Source organism: Eschrichtius robustus, chromosome 16, assembly GCF_028021215.1.
Source record: "Eschrichtius robustus isolate mEscRob2 chromosome 16, mEscRob2.pri, whole genome shotgun sequence".
Classification (NCBI taxonomy): domain Eukaryota; kingdom Metazoa; phylum Chordata; class Mammalia; order Artiodactyla; family Eschrichtiidae; genus Eschrichtius; species Eschrichtius robustus.
In genome coordinates, this window is record NC_090839.1 from 46,144,679 (window position 1) to 46,164,159 (window position 19,481).

Sequence of the window (19,481 nt, forward strand, 5' to 3'; positions counted from 1 at the left end):
TGGAGTAGCTTAGTTAAACTCTCCACAGTAATCAAAATCAAATTTGTTAAATGAATTCTTATGTTTTTGTAAATATCATCTGATTTTCACCTGGTGGGCTCTGTCAGTTATTGAGAGGGTGCTTTCACTCTCCCCCCGGCGCCAGACATCTGATTGTTCTCCCCCTGGTCCTTTCACGTGTGACTTTACTTCTCCAGAGACCAGGAGAAGAGGTGGCCCCCCTGAGAGACCTGTTGTAACTTCCTTAACCAAGGGAAGCTGTGACAGTCAGTTCCCCAAAGACCACGTTTCCAATCCTGTATGTGTTTAGAGCTACAGCCAGCAGACGGAGGCTGCAGTCAGCCTCTGGCACCTGCATTCATACCCTGGTGCCCCACGGGAGGCTCGTGGTGGGTTTCAAATCACCCCATGACTGGGTCTGAATGCTGGGGGACACGTGCAAAGCCCCCCGGTGTAGTTAAAGCGCACCTGAGGTCAGACCACAGAAGAATTGAAAAGAGCAGGACACAGGCCTTCCGATGGGAAACGGGAGTTGAGGTGAAGGTGGCCACTATTGTTCAGGGGGTTCTGTCTGGCCTTGGCCGGCACAGGGCCCAGGAACAATGGCTCCACCACTCTGAGCCCAAGTGCCCTCAAAGGAAGCTTGGCTGACCACACAGCCACCCTTATCAGTTTGTACTTGCCCTTATCAAAGTGTGGGGAGATGTTAGAAATCCCAATCACGGGTACTAAAGGACCAAAGCTGGCTCAGGCCAGCTGTGCTCATGGAGCTGCCCGGAGCTGGGGGGCAGGGAGGGGGAGACCTGTTTCACCAGTGCTTATGGCCACATCATGGCAATAGGTCAGTCAGGAAAGGGACAGCCTGCCAACCAGGGGACACGTAAATCAGATCCCCGAACTCAAAAGGCATAGGGAAGACCCCTCAGCCCCTCCCTCTGAAGTCCTCCTCCAGACAGCGTCCCATGGCCTCTCTGTCCCACTTAGGGTCCCAGGCCCCCATCCCTCGGCCCCTCCAGGGCTGCCCCCACCAGGACCTGGGAAGAGAGGGGTGCTCATGGGGGTCTCTGTCACCTCAGGGCCTGTCCCAGGGCTAGTGATCAGTGTTGAGGGCCATGGAGGCCAGGCTGGGTGCCGATGGGGGAACACAGGGGTCAGGGAGCAGGAGGGGAGGGGGTGACTGGAGCTGCCATCTTCTGAGTTGACCCCAGAGGCCCTGAGAAGATTTCTCATCAGTCAGGCAGCTCCAGGGCAGATGCCCTGATGGGGATCCACAGAGGACAGAGCCTTCTGTCATCTTTGTCACCCACCTCCCACCCCTGTGCCTGGGCATCAACCCAACACCACCACCGCAGAAGGGCCACTCACTGTGAATCTGGCCTCAGAAATGGACACAGAAGGGACACAGGTGGCTGTCGCCTGGCAAAACCGTCTGGATTCCTTTTGAGTGGAATGGATGGGGGCCTGGAGAGATTGGAGAATGAAGGAACAAAAGAATGGAAGAATGGATGCATGGATGATGGATGGATGGATGGATGCATGTTTGGATGGATGGATGGATGGATGAAAGGAGGGATAAATGGATTGATGTATGGATGAATGGATGATGGAAAGATGGATGGATGCCTGGATACATGGATGGATGCATGGATGATGGAAGGATGGATGGATGCATGGATGGACAGATGATGGACAAATGGAGAATATATGAATGAATGAATGAGTACACACACCAATCATGAGGACCCTGCAAGAACCAGGAAGGGCACCCTCCCATGAGCTGAGGAGTTTGATTGACTCAGCACCCTGCAGCCACAGCCAAGGTGAGAACAACAATGGTAAATTCTCCATCGCTTGTCACTGGCAGCAACATCCATGGAAATAAACCAACAGGGAGAATGCAAAACTGACAGGGACCCAGAATGTGCTCTGAGATGCCTTTAATTGCTCTGGTGCCATGCAGACCTAGGACTCCAGACCCTCATTCTTCAGGAGAAAAGGAGCTGCTGTGGGAGCCGGGAACTCCTCCCCCCATTTCTGCTGGCAGGTGCTGTTCAGGAGGGTGAACTGGGTAAACCATGGCCGTGAGTCCACAATGAAAGTGCAGCTCACCTGAAAAAAGTAATTTTATGTAAGACATAAAGTCAGAACAATGTAACAATGAGAGCGCTTAGCAGGACGGACTTACCAGGAGCTCAAGGTGCATTAAAAACTAAAGAGGAAAGAAAAGCTGAAACAAACAGTGGCCTGGGGCTGGGCTCCAGAGCTCAAGTCTCCAGCATCAAGGCAGGGGCTCCTGAGAGGGTGCCTGGTGGGGCCATCACCTGCCCTTCAGGGTCCCCTCCACCCAGGGCACGTGACGCTGCCTGAAGGGTCTCTGCCCCGTGAGCTCTTGGGGGAGCCAGCAGACTGCCCAGGAGATGGTCCAGCTGGTGCCCACCCAGCCATCAGCTGCAGCTGCAAAGCCACCCCAAGGAGAGGCTGCCCCAAGGCTGGTGTCCGGGGAGACCCCAGCCCCACTGAGGGCATCGCCCTGACTGAGGCCCATCCCCAAGGTATCAGTCCAACAGACCAGATGTCAGTTCATAGGGTGATGACAAGAGGTCTGACTGACCAGGACTCCTCCTTGCCGCCCAGGAGACCAGAGGGAGGGGTGGGGCGACCAGCAAACTAAACTGTCCTCCCGTCCAGAAGAATCGGAGCAAAGGAAGGAGAGGCCCACAGGGAGAACAGCGTCTTCCTGGACCCGAGTTCTCAGGAAGCTGGAGGCTGGGACCCGGGGAGGCTCCATCCAAGAGGGAAGGGCCCATGGGGGTCTGTGGGGCTCTCTGGTGGGCCAGCCGGGCTGTGAGCACAGGGCCCAGCTTGCTGCTGTGCTGGGAGCATCTCTGTACAGGGGGAGCCCTGGGACCTGGCGGGGAGGGGCCAGGACCTGTCATTCTGCCCCACGGTCATCCCTGAGGACTTCGCTAAACACCCTCCCTTCGGCATGCTGTGAGATAAAGGAAATGTTTATGTTGGTCTCTGCCTGTATCCCTGGCACAGAACACCTGGATCCCTTGTAAATTTCTAAGTGATAAGAACACCAGGAGCATGTTTTGTTCTATTGAGGTGACTCTGGGTGGGCTCCTGGCTGGGGGCTGGTCAGCAGAAAGACCAATGATGACCAAAGATGGGGCTCGGGACAGTCTTGCCTACGTGAGGAAGCCTCCCTAGAATCCTGATGGTGTGGGGTTCAGAGCAACCATGTGGGTGAGCACATCCACATATTGGGGGGAGGGGTGATATACACATCGATCCTCAGAAGCTCCTGTGCTCAGAACCCTCCCCCATCTCACCTTGTGTATCTCTGCATCTGGCTGTTCATCTGTATCCTTTACCATATCCTTTAATAAGATGGGAAACGTAAGTATTTCCCTGAGTTCTGTGAGACACTCTAGCAAATTAATCAACCCTGAAGAGGGGGAGATGGGAACCTCCGATTTGTGGTCAATTGGACAGAAGTTGTGGGCAGCCTGGGGACCTACTCCCTGCGACTGGCATCTGAATGGGTCGGGGTGTCTCGTGGGCCTGAGCCCTTAACCTGTGAGACTTGATGCCACCTCCAGGTAGGTAACTGGTGTCCCCGAGAATTGTTTAGTGGGGGGAAAATCCCCACACATTTGGTGACCAGAAGGGTCAGGAGAGAGGTGTTCGGTGTGGGGAATAAAGGAGATGCACGGGAACTATGTGTTTTCCTAATACACCCTCCTTAATATGATTTTTCCTTCTCAGATTTGTGATGCTTTGGGTTGATTTTACTCTCAAACCTTTTTCTCTTCCGGGCCTTCTTGCAAGGGGCAGTTGTCAATGTCTCCATCGTATTTTTTACAAATTGTGCGGCCCAGCTCCAGGTCCATTAAATATATCATCGTCCAGTTCTCTCAAGGAGAAATTAGAAAACAGAAAGGCAGAGAATCCAGTAGAAAAGTGGGCAAAAATCTACAATAGGCACATGAATAGGACACACAAACCATGTGCAATTTCTCTGCAAGCACATAACCAACAAAAAGATGTCCCTGAGTGCAGCTCCAGCAGCCCTGGACTCTTCCCTGCCGCCCTCCCGATGGCTGCTACCCAGGGGCCGCGTCACGAGTACATGGCGGTGGGGAGGGGGGTGGTCACAGGAGGTAGGGCCCCAGCGCTGAGAGCACACGCACAGCACACCTGACACGAGACCCAGCTCTCAATCGCATCAGCCAGACACACGGAGGGCATCGCACGGCTCCTTCTAGGGAGGCGGACGGGGCGCTTCTCCATTGAGCCGCCCTCAGAGCTGCCCTGTCCCTCGGGGGCAGCATCCAGACCAGGACAGGGGGCTGGGGGCTGGGTGCTCTGTCTCTCCTGGGGCAGCTGCGGCACCAAAGGGCTCACCTTGTAAACCTTCATCAGGTGGATGTTTGTGAACCGGGTGCTGCTCTGTGTGTTCATCAGCTTCTCTAAGAAGTTAACACAAGACAGGATTTCATCCCCTACAGAGAGGTCGTGGAAACTCGGAAGAACTCCAACACGGAGAGGAATGTAACCAGAAACTTCCATAGGGAGGGGCACGGCCCTGACCTGGAATTGTCTAGGAAGCTGGCTTCCTTAGGGGCTCAGGAATGCCTGCAGCTGATGCCACCAGCCAAACACACACACACACACACACACACACACACACACATAGACACACAGACACACAGAGACACACATGCCCAGCCCCTTGCACTGCCGCTGGACCCTGGGCGAGGACAGGCTTAGGGCAGGGCAGGGGTGGCAGCTGAGTCCGCAGTGATGCTCGAGGGGCCCTCAGCCTCCACAGGTCCAGGGCTGCGACGCAGCCCAGAGGAGGGCCAGCCGGTCAGGAAATGAGGGCCCATGAGGGAAGCCAGGGCCGTCTGTGCAGGGAGGGGGCCAGCCTCCTGTCCCATCAGGAGTGTGTGCAGCGGGGGACCCTCACATCACAGCCTCACTGACCTGGGCCGGCTCGGGGCTGGCCATCCGGCAGCCTGGGCCCACGACTGCCACTCACCTTTTGCTGGGCTCGCCTGACCTCCAGCAGCTTGTAGGCGTGCCCCTCCTCATGGCCACTGTTGAACCAAGCCACGGCGAACTCCACAGACACCGCAAAATAATCGTGGTCCTTACTAATGTCTACAAATTCCTTTTGAATGGTCCGGACGTGAATGCCCACGACAGTGAGCCCCAGAAGCAGAGCTGCCTTTGGGAACATGCTGTCCAGAGTTAGCACAAAAGGCAGGTGATGGGGGGCGGGGGGGGGGGTGGCCCTCCGCAGCCCACAGCCCACGCAGCCCTGCGCTCTGGCCTCCCGCTTTGAAGACGCCTGTGCCCAGCTCCTCCTCTGCATCCCCTGTCTGTCCCTCCTGCCGGCACTAAAGAGGCAGAGCAGGGGGTTACATCCCCGCCTCATCACAGAAAGCCTGGACGCAGGGACACGCACGGAGCTGGCTCTGTCCCCCTTGTTTTCAGGGCTTCATCCTGACAGGGTCCCACTCCGCAGGGCCCTGCATGCCCCCTGCTTGCCCTGGGGACTGTGCAGGCAGGGACTGCCAGAGTCCTGTGATTTCCTGGGAGCTCCAGGAAGCCAAGCCTGCCTATGACCTTGGCTGGAGCCAACACCACCAGCCGGGCACAGGGGAGTACGGGGTGTGCAGCCAGCAGTGGAGGTGTCTAGGAGGAGTTGTCCTCATCACTGTCCTGACAGGAATTACTAACCATAGTTGACTTCCTAATTGTCTTTTCTCTTATCGACTTCCAGCTCAAGTCCACTACAGTCAGAGAATATACTATTATGTCTCTTCTCTGAAATTTGTTGAGATTTGTTTTATGGCCAATATTCCACAGGTTCTTTTTTTTTTTTTGATGTAGACCATTTTTTTTTTTTTTCAAGGTGGAATTCAAGTTTATTTGAGTAGATGAAGGCCAAATGCAATCTGAGAGAAAATGACTGAACAATGAACCTTAGTGAGATGTCTCTCTCTCCCTCTCTCTCCCCGCCCTGCCCCCCACACATGCAAAAGAGAGATTAGAAGAAAAGGAAAAATAATTGAAAGGAGATCTTCAAACAAAAAGTCTTTATAGTTAGTTTCCCTACCTGCAAGACAATATTTTTAGAGCTATTTCTTTCCAATATTTTTTGAGATGAGAGTGAAAGTGAAGTTTATCTTTCTACTATAGGTAATGATATTCATGGCCAAAATGGATAAATTCACTCATCTTACTAATGTATGCTTTTGTTCTCTGCAGGTTGCTAGTACCAATGTTGCCCTGGCTATTTTGGGACAAAGACTGATCTGCTCTTTATCTCTGAAAGGGTAAGCTCAGTTGATGTGACTGTTGGTTGGTAGTAACAAGTGAATCAACAGACCTTAGAGACAAGGGAACAGAAACAAAACAGGTGAAGGTACCATTCAATGGAACATGAATCACTTAAACATTTCTCCTATAATAGTCCAGGTAATTTCAAAATATGGACCTAACTGAAAATTATGTTATGAAGTTTTTCTTTTTTCTTCCCATTAGACAATATTCAGATAAATTTGGCAACAAAATTATTGTAAATTTAATTCCACAGTGTAAATTCCCATTCTAATGGTACAGCAGTGTAAAATAAAGTTCCTCTTCAACAAATTTAGAATGGATGCTATTGAAGAAAGAGCATGAAACGTTGAGGTCAAGGAATGAAGTTTCAAATCCCTGCTCCCTGGTTCCAGAACCGTGATCAAGTCTGTTGACCTCTTTGAACCTCAGTTTCCTTATCTGTAAGATAATGAAGTTGGACAGAATCATCTCTGAGTTACCTTCAGGCTCTGACACTCTGATCCCTTTACTAAAGTGTAGAATTTAACAAGACCATGCCCCATGGCCTGGCTGGCTCTCAAACGCAAACTATGCAGTGTGAAAGGGCTTGAGCAGGTCATGTACACAGATCATTGAACACTAATTGCCACTGGGAAGAACCACCTGCAAAGCCCGTTCTCCTCAGCCCAATAAAGCCCATAGATGAAGCCATGAATCAGACTACCTGGGGCGGAGGGAGGCAGGGGAGGATATACAGAATAATCAGATGGCCCAGACTAAATCCATGAAAGGACAAAAAGGAAGCAATAAAACAGACAAAGAAATCCTAGTCTGAAAAGGTTGGGAAACCAACAGAGGGAAAAAGTAAGTCAATCACCATAAGTCAAATTGATGGTTAGGAAGACTATTGTAGAAACATGGAAAATGTTTTCAATAAAATAATATGAAACCGAATACGCAGAATACAGAACTGCATAAACACAACAGTCAGCCGTATAAAATAGCTTTCCATCTGGATAAGGAAGTGAATTACAAATGAAGGGTTGTGTTAGACTATGAGATTATGAGTCGATTGTTTTCTCAAAATTTTCTTTATAACTATGTTGTTTTCCTGATAAAAGGAACAATAAAAGCAAAAAGTAATATGGCTTCCCAGAAATAAAAGACTTCATGAAGGCTTTCTCCTCAACTTTACCCAGGCCTTCAAAGAACGACTAATTTCTCCATTAAATTCTAAAGGCACAGTGCCCAGAGCCTATCAGACTTCAGGGACCCATGAAAATGTTTTAATATATTTTAAAATAAGAATTTTAAAATGAATACAATCCAGACTGGATTATACTTACCTTTATAACAACACAGTCTTCGAAGATAATTTTTAATGTTTTTTTATGGAGGAGGGGCTCCTGAAGGCTTCAGGCTACCAGAATTCATAATGTGGCCCTGTTTCTAGAGGATCAAAGCTGCTGAAACTCTGAACCTTGATGGGTGATGCTTGAGATGGCAGTTTTTTTTGTTTTTTTTTTTTGTTTCATGGTTTTTTTTTTTTGTTTTTTTTTTTTTTCACACACACACACTGTATTTTATTTTTACAAGAGATAAATAGACTGACACCAAGCATTGTACATGGATGACCACAACAAAAGCAACAATGATTGCAATTACCAAACATGAAACACACTCATACTATGTCATAATATTGACATTCAGTCCAGTAATCCTCCACTGTAACAGCTCCTTTACTTTGCAGTGAAAATTGATTTGTATATTCTTTGCCTCTGAGTCCTTGTGGGATTTTTTTTTTTTTTTAATTCAGACAGAAATGATGTAGACCATTTTTAAAGTCTTCAGTGTATTTGTTACAATACCGCTTCTGTTTTAGGTTTTGTTTTTTTGGGGGCAAGGCACATGGGATCTTAGCTCCCCTACCAGGGATTGAACCCACACTCCCCGCATTGGAAGGCAAAGTCTTAGCCACTGGACCACCAGGGAAGTCCCCACATGTTCTTGAAAAGACTGTATGTTCTGCATTTTTCAGGTGCAGAGTTAGGTATTGACGTATCTCAGGTCGCCCATGTGACCAAACCTTCCACATATTGATTCTCTTTACTTTGTTTTGTTTTATTGAGTTTTCTTTGGTTTGGGTTTGGGTTTTGGTCTGTTGTTCTGTCCGTTTCTGAGAGATGCATTAAAATCTCTCACTGTGATTATGATTGTGGATTTGTCTGGTCTTCTTTTCTCATAATTCTCGCTGTATATATTTGAGACTCTGTCATTAAGTGCTTGTACAAACAGAACTGTTAGGCCATATTATCCTCATCAATCACACCTCTGCCTCCCAGTGATGCTGTTGCTCTAGCATCAGCTTTGTCTGACATCAGAGTAGCCACATCAGCAATGTTCTCATTAGCGTTTCCATTATGTATCTTTATCCATCTTTTTACTCGAAGATGGTACCTTAATAATTAAGATGTGTCTTTGTAAACAGCATGTAGGTTTTTAAATCAGTCTAACATTCTTTTATTTGGGGGATTTATCCCGTTTGCGATGACTCCTATTACTGATTGTTATCAGTATATTCAGGTTCAAATCTACCATATTACTGTGTGTTTTCTCTTCATATCAGTTGTCTCTGTTCCTTCTTTTCTCCTTTCTTGTGTTCTCTTGGATTATTCATGGTCTTTTCATTGTTCCATTTCTTCCTCTCAATGGCTTTATTTGCCCTTATTTCTCTTCTCTCAGTGGTAACTCAAGCGATTGTAATGAGCACCACTGACTTAATTGAATCTACTGTAAATGAGTACCTTTACCATTTCAAGGATGGCAGGAACACTATTGCTCTTAACCTCACTTCTGCCTTGTGTGTTATTGTTGTCATATTTGAAAGTCCATAGGACAATATGATTGTTGCCTTACACATTCACTATTCACTTGGACTTAGCAACATACCTACCCTTCTGCTGGGCATCATTTCCTCAACATAACTTTTCTTCCAGAGGGATCATTTCCCCTCCCCCTAAAGAACTCTCTTAAGGATTTGGGGGGGGGGGTTGGATATTATTGATACATCTTTTAGTTTTTGGAAAAAGCTGTCTTCTCACTAAACAATTCTATTTCTATGGGAGCCCCTTGTTCTAGCGGTTCAGCCAAGTCTCTCTCCTCTCTCCTCTCTGTGTCCTTTTAGCATTGCTAATATATGAATTTAAGACTATAAATTTTCCTCTAAGCTCTGCTTTGGTTGCATCTCAGAAGTTTTGCTATGTCGTATGTTCACTATCTTTCAATTCAAAGTATTTTCTTATTTCCTATACGATTTCTTCTTTGATCCTTGGATTATTTAGAATGCTACTGCTACATTTATGGGCAGCTAGAGGTTTTCACATTAAGTTTTTATTGCAGTTGTCTACTGTGAACAGAGAACATACTCTGAACCATGTCAATCTTTTGACATTTCTGAGATTTCTTTCTTCTTTTGTTGTCTGAAATGTTTTTATTTTGCCTTCATTTTTGAAGACTATTTTTGCTAGCTATAGAATTCTAGGTTGTTACCTATTTGATTTCAGTTCTTTGAAGATTCAAAGTGAGGCTTCTGAGAATGATCTACTCCCAGTTGACTTTCACTCATAGAATGCAGCCCTTCATGGTGTCAACTGAAATCCTGGGATATTTACCATAGCCCTTCTTGGCAGGTTCTGAACCCCAGGTTTTGTTCCCCCAGTTGCAGCAAAGAACATGCCTTTTCTCCAGTGACATTTCTCCCCAGCATCTGGCAAAATACCATTGTGAGCATCGTAGGGAACCTTGCTGAAAAGGAACATGGGGGCTGGAAAAGCAGAGACGTTGACTAAGGCTGTTCAAAAGCCCAAGGAGCAAACCAAGGCCAGCAGGCCTCTGCTCTCCTGCCTCATCCCATGCCTCCGACCTTACCCTTGGGATGATAGAACTGTGACTAAACATGCAACTACAGGACATGCCTACTCCTTATCTCTCAGCGGGTCCGATTGTTGCTAGTTCAGAAATCTGGAGAGACCAGGACAGCTGGCCAAGCACCCACTGGAAGAACAGAGTTGCCGTTTCTCGGGTCAGCGGGGCCGGAGGGGGTCTTGGGTGATGTCAGGGAGTGGGGGGTGAGGGGGTGCACTCACGGAGACCTGTGGGCACAGACAGGAGAGATACACGGATCACCCTCTGCCCTGATAGAGCACGAGCCATGGTGCCGGGCTCCTGTCCACATTAGGGAAACAAAAATTTAGGGAAACTCTACAAAATAATGACCCTTCAAAAGCATCAAGGTCGTGAAGTCAATGAAAGACTGATCGTCCCAGATGGAAGACGATCAACGCATCCTTCTCTATAGGAGCTCTTGGCAGGAAAGGTGCTTCCATGTTCTGGTGCTCGGTCACTGGCTGAGGCAGGGGGTATGCATGTCCCCTGACACCAGACGGGTCTGAGGACCAGCAGGGGGATCCCTTGGTTGCACTGCAGTTGGAGAAGAGGACCCACCTGTGTGTGGGCCTCACTCACTAACATGCTGGGGGTGATAGGCAACACGTTGGCAGCTTCCTCTCCGATGTTTCAAGGGAAACACTTCTTTGCATTATAATTACAGCATTTCCCTAAGTTTGAGATTCTTTTAAAAATGAAACCTATTTTTGAAAACACAGCAGGACTGAGACACAGTGATCCCCTCAGTATGTGGATATGGGTCAGAAGAGGGGAGGCAAGCCCAGCAGGATGGGGCTGTCCCCGCACCGGGGGATACCAACTGCAATGGGGGGTGTGCCCGGGCAGTGCTGGGACCACCGCTCCTGATCCAGCAACGGGAACACGCCTTGCTGCTTCTGACACAGAATCACACGTTGTTGCAGCTGGAGGTGACTTAAATACAGACCAGCGCCACCTCCACGGGGACGGGAGCAGAGCTCCATGGGAGCGTTTGAGGCCATCAGAGGGGGCCCTAAGCAGAGCTTCAGGCCCGCCTTCCTCAGGCAGGTGGAGGTCCCACGGTGCTGGTGGCGCTCAGGGCGCACAGTGAGAGCGGCGGAGGGAAGCCGGTGCGGGGATGCTGGCGAGCAGGTGACACTGGCTCCGTTCCTCTAGGGCTCCTGGGAGGCAACACGGAGTGTGTGCCTCGAAGGGGCCCACCTGAGGGGGCTATCAAGTCTCCAGCTCCTGTCTGTCTTGTATAGAGGCTGCTCCCACCGCCTGCCGCTTTGGCCTGTCCCCACCCATGGGCACACATGCCCACGGCCAGAGATGCCTCAGGCAAAGCACAGGGCACGTGGTAGGAGGCCCGGTTCTGCTGGGAGGCACGTCGGGGCTCTCTGCTGCTCTGTCCCCTGGGGGGTGATCCTGTCCCTCTCCTGGCAATGCCCTGGGGCAGGAGGGCTGTGCTGGCCCAGCCTCGTGTCCTTGCTCCACCCCCTGTGAGGGGAGAATGGGGAGAATGGGGGCTTTCTGGAAGTGTTCTGGGGAGGGCTGGCACATACCTCCTGACGCCCCATTATTACCGGGGGTGGAGCAGGCGTGCCCATCCCCATGTATGTAGCTGGGGCTGAGCTGACAGACAGCTCTGGGAGAAGCCCTCTAGGAGCAGGATGGGGAGCTCGCAAGCACAGGGACAGTGGGAGAAGTCCTGTCTTTTCTCTCCTTAGTCCTCTCCCGCCCCAGCCCCTGGGCGATCCATGGCAGCAGTACTGACAGCAGAACAGGGACGGCAGATACTGCAGCCACATAAACATTGGGGGAGGGGGGAGCCTCCCTCTTTGATCAGAGCAGCTGTGGTTCTAAGACGGTGGGGCAAACCTCCACTGCTTTTTCCCATCTCTGTCCTCCTACTCTGTGGCCCCAGAATTGGGTGTAGATGTGGGCCTGCAAAGCTGAGCAACGTGAGGAAGATCCGGGGAACCAGAAAGGACCAGAGGGATCATGGGAGCTCAGGAAAGTGAACCCTGAACAGCACAAGTGTGGGTATAACCTTAATGGCACACGAAAGATGTGAACTGAAGGAAGGGACAGACAACCACCCAGCCAGCCCAGCCCCTGGAAGACACACATGCACAGACCCAAACAGCCCTGCAGAGGGTTGACGCAGAGCTGACCTGACACTGCAATCACAACCCCCAGAAGGCTGATCAGAATTTGCACCCTGAATGCAGCTGGGTGAATCACTTGCTGAAACAAAAATACCAACATTCCCCAAAGAACATAAATAAGATACAGAGTCTCATAACACAGTTTTCAAAACACCCAGGATACAACCCAAGATTACTTAGCATATGAAGAATCAAGAAAATCTCAGCTCTCCCAGGAGAAAACAATCAACAGACGCTGATGCTGAGATAACTCAGATGTTGGAAATATCTGACAAAGACTTTAAAGCAGCTGTTATCAAAAGGTTCCTAGTAAGGGTAAACACTCTTCAAAGATTGGAAGAGTAGGAACTATTAGTAAGATATAGAAGATATCCATAAAAACCAAATGGATATTTTACTGATATCCTGCAAAAATACAAAAACCAAAATAAAAATCTCATTGGATGAGCTCAAGAGCAGACTGAAGATGTCAGAGAAAAGGGCCTGTGAACTTGAAGATAGATCAATAGAAATTATCCACTATGAACACTAAAGAGGAAGAAAACATTAAAAAGCATGAATAGAGCTTCCGCAGCCTATGGGACAATATCAAAAAGTTTTTCATTTCATTTGACTCCCAGAGGGAGAGGAGAAAGTGTTGTGCTAGAAGAAGAAGAAGGAGGAGGAGGAGGAGGAAGGGAAGGGGGGAGGGGGAGGAGAGAAGGAGGAAGGAGAAGAAGGAGAAGAAAGGGAAGAGATAGTGGCTGAGACTTTCCCAAATTTGTCGAAAACACAGATTTAAGAAGCTCGGAGAACCCCGAAACAAGTAAATTCCAAGAAATCCACATCAGAGCACATCATACTCAAACTACTGAAAACTAAAGACAAAGGAAAAAACCTGAGAGCCATTAGAGAAAAGACATAATTTACAGAAGAACAAAGATTTGAATGACTGCAGATTTCTCACCAGGAACACAGAGGCTAGAAGGAAGTAGAACATGATTCTGAATTCTGAAAGACAAGAACGGCCAAACCTGAATTCTATATTTAGGGAAAATATAATAGTGGTATAAAGATGTTATCAGATGAGGAAAGGTTAAAGTATTTCATTGCCAGCAGACCTGCTATAAAAGAAGGGCTAAGGGAATTCTTTAACAGAGAGAAATTTTCTTGGTTCTTCATATGCTGAGTAATCTTGGATTGTATCCGGGACATTTGAAAATTGTGTTATGAGACTATATCTTATTTACATCCTACGGGGAATGTTGATATTTTTGTTTGGGAGGATGGAGGAAGGGGGCCCAGGCTGAGCAATGCCTCTGGAAGCTGGAAGAGGCAAAGAAAATGTTCTTCCCTAACGCCTCTGGAAGCAGTGCAGCCCCGCGCACACCGTAATTTTAGGACCTCCAATCTCCAGAACTGTGAGATAATAAGTGTGTGTCGTCTTAAGCCACCGTTGGTGGTCACCTGTCACCACAGCCACAGGACACTAACCAGGTGCCAAGAGAGGAGAGGTCACTGCTGCGGAGGCTGGGGGAGAACAGGGAAGGGACCCTCTTGGCAGTCAGCTCCAGAATCCCGCCGGGGCGGGAGCCCCGCAGCTGGACCTTCCCAGTCCCTCCCCTTCCTTGCCTCATCCAGACCAGGAAGGTCCAGGACCCGTGGGTGGTGAGATGGGAGGCAGGGCAGACAGAGGGCAGGGGAGAATGACAGAAACCATCTCTCCCTCTCCAGGCAGACCTCCAGGATGGAGAAGGGCAGCTCCAAGTGCCTTCTAAGCTCTGGGCATCTGAAGACCCTGGCCCCTTGGTACTGGACCGAGGGTGCGTGTGTTGTACGAGTGCCACAGAGGGTCACAGGGATGGAGAGCATGCCTGGTGCATCCACAGGGACAGCAGGACATGAACACAGAGCCGCGTCGTGGCCACAACCGCAAGCTTCCCATACGGGGCACACCCTCCGTTTTCTGGGGAGTATCAGCTTCTCCAGGGAGGCCCAGGTACCTCCCAGGGCTAAGAAATATTAGCAGGAGGAAGATACCAAGGTTTGGGCTTGTGGGCGAGCTTGCGTCCCAGCCAGCCCGGGGAGCGGGGAGGGGACGACCAGAGGAAAGTCTGAGGAAGATCACAGGGACAGGAGGACGAGGTGTTCAGGGCTCCGTCTCGCTCCACCGCCCTGGGATCCAGTGCTCCCAGGTGCCCATCGCTTCCTGCCTGCCACTCAGGCCTCCCACGACCCGGCTGGGCCAAGCTCAGCGGACAGAAACCCCCGGCCTGGCTCCCACCCAGAGATGCTGGGGCAGGAGGAGGGTCTGTGCTGCTGGGAGAGCAGCCCCCCCAAGGGAGAGGGGAGCTCGGCGTGTGTGTGCATGTGAGATGCGGAGGCCTGCGAGGAGGACGCGAGCCTGCCCTGGTCTCCCCGCGGGCTCGGCTGCAGGTAACGAGGGAGGAGGACACGCATGGGCGCCCCCGGCTGCCTTAAATCCGTCTGGGCGGAGCAGCCTTGGCAGGGTGAGCCACGATGGCCAGACCCCAGCAGGGCGCCCGGCTGCTGCTGGCCATCATGGGGGCCCTGGTGGCCTTCACCTACCAAACGAGGAGGAAAACCTTCGTAAGTGTCCACGAGGTGCCCGTGTCAGATCCTGTCGTGGTGACCACCCTGGACTTTGTGACCAAGGACTTCAACCAGAAGAGCGAGGACACGTACAACTTCCGGATTGTGCGCGTCCTCAAGGTCCTGAAGAGGGTCCGTGTCCCCCTCCCATCGCGCCAGGGCACCGCAGGCTCGGGGTGGCCACGCCGAGGCTGAACTCAGCCTCGTTTAGTCCAAAGTGGAGGTTTTAAGAGAAGCAGAAATCCCCTGGAGTGGATGAAGTGGAGCTGCTTAACTGATACCCAGGACCAGGGCTGCACACCCCGGCCTGAGGGCCCGAGCCGCCTGTGGCCCCACGTGAGGGGTCCCCGGGGTGCCAGGCGCACCACATGTGTGCACGTCGGGGGCTGTTTCCACGTGGGGCAGCAGCGCCAGGACCCGCAGCTGAGACGGGCTGGCCCTCAGGGTCTAGGCTGCTGCTCTCCGCCCTTTACAAACCGTGAGCATCACGTGGGTCACCCGAGGGCGACTTTGCCCATGGAGTGGCTTCTGGGGAATTCTGCTCAGATGGCAGAAAGGGGCACGGGAGGCAGACAGGGGGTGGGGGGAGGCCACGGGTCTGTCCAGTGCAGGCCCTCGACCTGGGGCGCCACGCTAGGAGTCCCCAGCCCCAGAAGCTACAGACAAGGGAGAGGAGGTCCTTTATTCCCCTGTCCTTGCCTCCGACAGCTGACCGACCACATGGAGTATCGCATAAACCTGGAGATGCGGCGGACCATCTGCCTCAAGATGGAGGTGAACAACTGCTCCTTCCAGGAAGGCGAGCTCTACAAGGTACTGGGCACGTCACCCAGAAAGAGCTTATTTCTCAGTGCTTTGCTCCTTTGTCGCTGGAAGAATGATGAAGCAGCTGGGGGGTCCAGAGGGAGCAGCCAAGGTGGCTGAGCTGCGGGGGAATTGGGGGACACTCTGGGCCCGAGGGAAGTAGCTGATTTTAATAATATTTTAGCAGCCGGGGGACCTTGTTGGTGCACCCACTGAATATCTGAACCTCAGCCTGATGTAAGACACAGTCTCTGGGCTGCAGCCTCTGTTTCTTTCATCCAGCAGTGTTTAAGCAAAGACGAGGAGGAGGAGGTGGGAAAATGCGTTCAGAAATAGTTCAACCGGTGGTGGGGTGGGTCAGGGAGGGGACAAGCCTGCAGGCAAGTGACCCGATGCGTGCCCACCTCCCCAACAGTGGCTTCGTCCCCACCCAGTGTTGTCACATCGGGGAAGCCGGCTGGGCCATCATCACTGCAAGTGGTGGACCATCACACACACACACGCGTCAGGTGGGCCCACGTGCTCAGGGGCCTTGAAGGTCCCAAGTCCTACAGGCCCTGCAAATCTCTGCTCTTTACCCAAAGGAACTAACATGACGGTGATCACATGACCCACCTTGCCTAGAACAGTCCTGATTTGTGCCCAGCTTCTTAGTGTCATTGTTAACAGCATCCCCATTTGCCTACAACATGTCCTGGTTTGGTTCATAGATTCCATGGTCACCCTAGTTCTAATGGCCTAGGTGTTCTCAAGATAAACACATGTCCATCCACGGGCTCCCCCCTCCATGGAGAAGTCTGCAAAATCTAGCAAGTTAGACGTTTTTGGTTCTTCCCTGGAGAAGATCATGAAATCTATGAAAAGACTAATTGACGATAACAGTGAGGTAAACTTAGAGAGTCTCATCACTGTGAGAGATTCAATTGTGGGGTTAATATTCTGAATTCTACTTTAGGAGAAATGTCAACGTTTACGCCTCCCACGCCACCTCGTCCCCGCCCTGGCTTTCCAGCGAAGAGCAGGAAAGCAAAATCGCACTACGAAATGATAATAATGTGCAAAATATGTTGATTGATCTTTCCTTGTGGGAGAAGAGGGAGGTGGAGAAGAAAGGGGATCCTGGAATAGAACAGGGAAGGGGGAGGAGAGGATGTGATGACGGGTGGAAGGACGGATGGATGGATGGATGAAGGAAGGAAGGAAGGACAGCAGGAGGGAAGGAGAGGGGAGGGGTTGGGTGGGAGGAAGGGGAAAGGAAGCAGGAGCGATGAGGTGGGAGAGTGGGTGGAGGGAGAGAGAGAGGGAGCCAAGTGAGGGTAAGTGTGATGTGAACAGCACCTGAGCAGAAAAGAAGAGGAAGAGTCCGTCGTTACCATGGTGATGTGGGCGGGTGGACACTTGATTTCCAGTCTCCAATTCTAACCACAAGCAGAAGCACATTTTGTGGGGTGGTTTCAGCAGTGACACTCTCAAGTCATTGAAATCAAAATAAAGATGGACCCACCTGTGGATTGGAGGCAGGTGAGGCAGGGTCATTTTCCCCATCTGCTTGTCTTACACCTTCCTCTTTCCATGTTGATCTTTTTTTATATTTTGTTTTCTTGTCTTTTTCAGAAAATCGATTGCTTCTTCTCAGTATTTGTTATTCCCTGGTTTGAAAAGTATAAAGTTCTGGCCAAAAACTGCACGGATGGCTAGGTGTCCCAGAGTGCAGCCCACACAGAGTCACTGTGTGTAAAAGAACCCTGCATTAAACAGCAGTTCTCAATATAGAAAATAAATGTTGGTCAGCCTATTCTCTTAATGCTTTGAATGTTTATGATTCCACTCTTTTTTCCCCAAAATTCTTCAACTCATAATAATATGATCTGAAGGTCTTCTGGGCTAGGGCAGTTTGGGGGTCCAAATGAGGTGACATGTATAATTTTTGGCCTTATAGCCTATACCCGCGGGATAGCAGACCTTCAACCTCATCCTTATATCAAGTAGGATTCTTTAGATTTTAAAATAAGGAGATGAGAAAAGGGAGAAGGAGAACGAGGGAAGATGCTCTAATTACTTAAATGAACAGCTAAGAGATACTGGCAAGAATGCCTGTGACGACATCTCTGAGGGACCCAATGAATCTTGCTTGCCTAAAGTGTGAAACAGGGGAAACAAAGAGAAATAATGCAAGTAATTGAAAAGAGGAGGGCCTTTGTTACTGGTAAGAGCTAGGTTGGGAGATGTGCCTTATTTTTGCAGGCACGTGCACTTTCTGATACCAGACTCCAGAATTAGACTCACACCTCCAGCATCAGCAACATTGGACCAGAGCAGGTCCCTTCCCAGAGGGATTCCTCTCCCAGAATTGGCAAGGAAACCGTGGGCGCCTGTGAGAGGAGGAGGACGTGGGTATAACGCCCCGTTTATTCTTCCCAAACAGACCCATCTGATGAATTCCTGCAGGAGGGGAATGATCGAGGGCAGAGTGAAACCAGGAATGCTGCATTAAAGTGGTGCCCTTTTCATGGATGTCACATTAGCAGTGAGGAATAAGCATCCCTCACCCACCAGCTTGATTCAGTGTTTCAAATAATGTCATCAGGCTCAGCTCTCCCCTCGACTTCCTCCATGTGGTCTCAAGACGGTGCCAGCAGTTCACTGGGTCACATATGCCCTCGTTCACATCCAGTAGGGAAAGGACAAACCCATCCGCAAGAGTTCGGGCAAAAGCCTTGGGGTTTAACATCGCAGGGGAATTCTAGGAACTTTGTGGAAAACACATCAGCACACACAGCGTCCATCGACCGGCAGAGAGAGGGAGCTGGGGCATTTATCCCCAGTTACTGGCTGCAGGACAGCTCCTGTGGGGCATTAATTCCCTGGAACCTCTGGCCTGGGGTGGCTCGAGGGCAGAGCAAACAGCCAGAGGTGACAGGGCACAGGTGTTGGAATCTGGAGTTGGTGTGCACAGAAGGATGAGATGTGAGAGGGCACGGGCAGAACACCAAAGGGACAGGTGAATCGTGAGCTGACAGCGGCCACCCACGTCCCCACCAGCTGGAGAGGTCTGGAGCTTTGAAAGAACAATGTTTTTCAACTTCTACTCTCCCTATGAAAGTTCCAGAGTCCTCAGGACCCCGTTTCAGGTGGGACCCAGGTGAGAGTTCCCCCCGCCAGCTGTCTGGGAAAATGCTAACCTACAATTTCTTCATCTTTAAACGAGAATGACAGTACCTATTTCTTGGAAGAGTTGCAAAGATTAGTGATGATAATGCTTGTAAGTTGCTTAACACAATGCCTAACACAAAGCAGATATTCAAACAAACAGTGATTCGTAAGAATACGGGCACTAGCAGCCTAATTTAATATTAATCAGCCATGCAGCTCTCTTCCAGCACTTTGGTTACTATGTCTGGAGGTGAGGGTTGGAGGGGAGAATAAAGGAAAAGTAGGACATTTGTGCTCATTGATTTTGGATTTCTCAGCCCAGTGGGTTTTTGAAACTTTTTTTAATTTTGAAATGTAGATTCACAGGAAGTTACAAAGCATACAGAGTGGTCTCTTGTACCCTTCATCTAGCTTCCCGCCATGGTTACATCTTTTGTAATTACAGAAAAATATCACAAGCAGGAAACTGACACCGTACAGTGTGTATGTGTGTCATTTTGT

At 50.2% G+C, this 19,481-nt stretch overlaps 2 protein-coding genes across 2 annotated transcripts; one reads left to right on the forward strand and one right to left on the reverse strand.

Moving 5' to 3' along the window:
- Positions 1-1,962: 1,962 nt before the first annotated feature.
- On the reverse strand, positions 1,963-5,248 carry LOC137750587 (probable cystatin-16). The gene is made up of 3 exons (XM_068524959.1): positions 5,048-5,248; positions 3,807-3,917; positions 1,963-2,109 (listed from the first exon to the last, which is right to left on the reverse strand). Exons 1-3 carry the CDS (start codon positions 5,246-5,248, stop codon positions 1,963-1,965), a joined length of 459 nt encoding a protein of 152 aa, XP_068381060.1.
- Positions 5,249-14,930: 9,682 nt separating this feature from the next.
- On the forward strand, positions 14,931-17,525 carry CST11 (cystatin 11). Its single transcript, XM_068524954.1, has 3 exons — positions 14,931-15,155; positions 15,732-15,836; positions 17,442-17,525. The coding sequence occupies exons 1-3, from the start codon at positions 14,931-14,933 to the stop codon at positions 17,523-17,525; spliced, it is 414 nt and encodes a 137-aa protein (XP_068381055.1).
- The last annotated feature ends 1,956 nt before the right edge of the window (positions 17,526-19,481 follow it).

Bases quoted from the DNA above. Each gene is read 5' to 3' on its own strand.
- CST11 (XM_068524954.1), top strand. From the start codon at position 14,931: ATGGCCAGACCCCAGCAGGGCGCCCGGCTGCTGCTGGCCATCATGGGG. The intron at 15,156-15,731 runs GTCCGTGTCCCC...TGCCTCCGACAG, and splicing joins TCCTCAAGGTCCTGAAGAGG to CTGACCGACCACATGGAGTA. The intron at 15,837-17,441 runs GTACTGGGCACG...TGTCTTTTTCAG, and splicing joins AGGAAGGCGAGCTCTACAAG to AAAATCGATTGCTTCTTCTC.
- LOC137750587 (XM_068524959.1), bottom strand. From the start codon at position 5,248: ATGTTCCCAAAGGCAGCTCTGCTTCTGGGGCTCACTGTCGTGGGCATT. The intron at 3,918-5,047 runs GTGAGTGGCAGT...TCTCCTTGAGAG, and splicing joins TCAGGCGAGCCCAGCAAAAG to AACTGGACGATGATATATTT. The intron at 2,110-3,806 runs GTTTGAGAGTAA...TACTTTTTTCAG, and splicing joins AAGGCCCGGAAGAGAAAAAG to GTGAGCTGCACTTTCATTGT.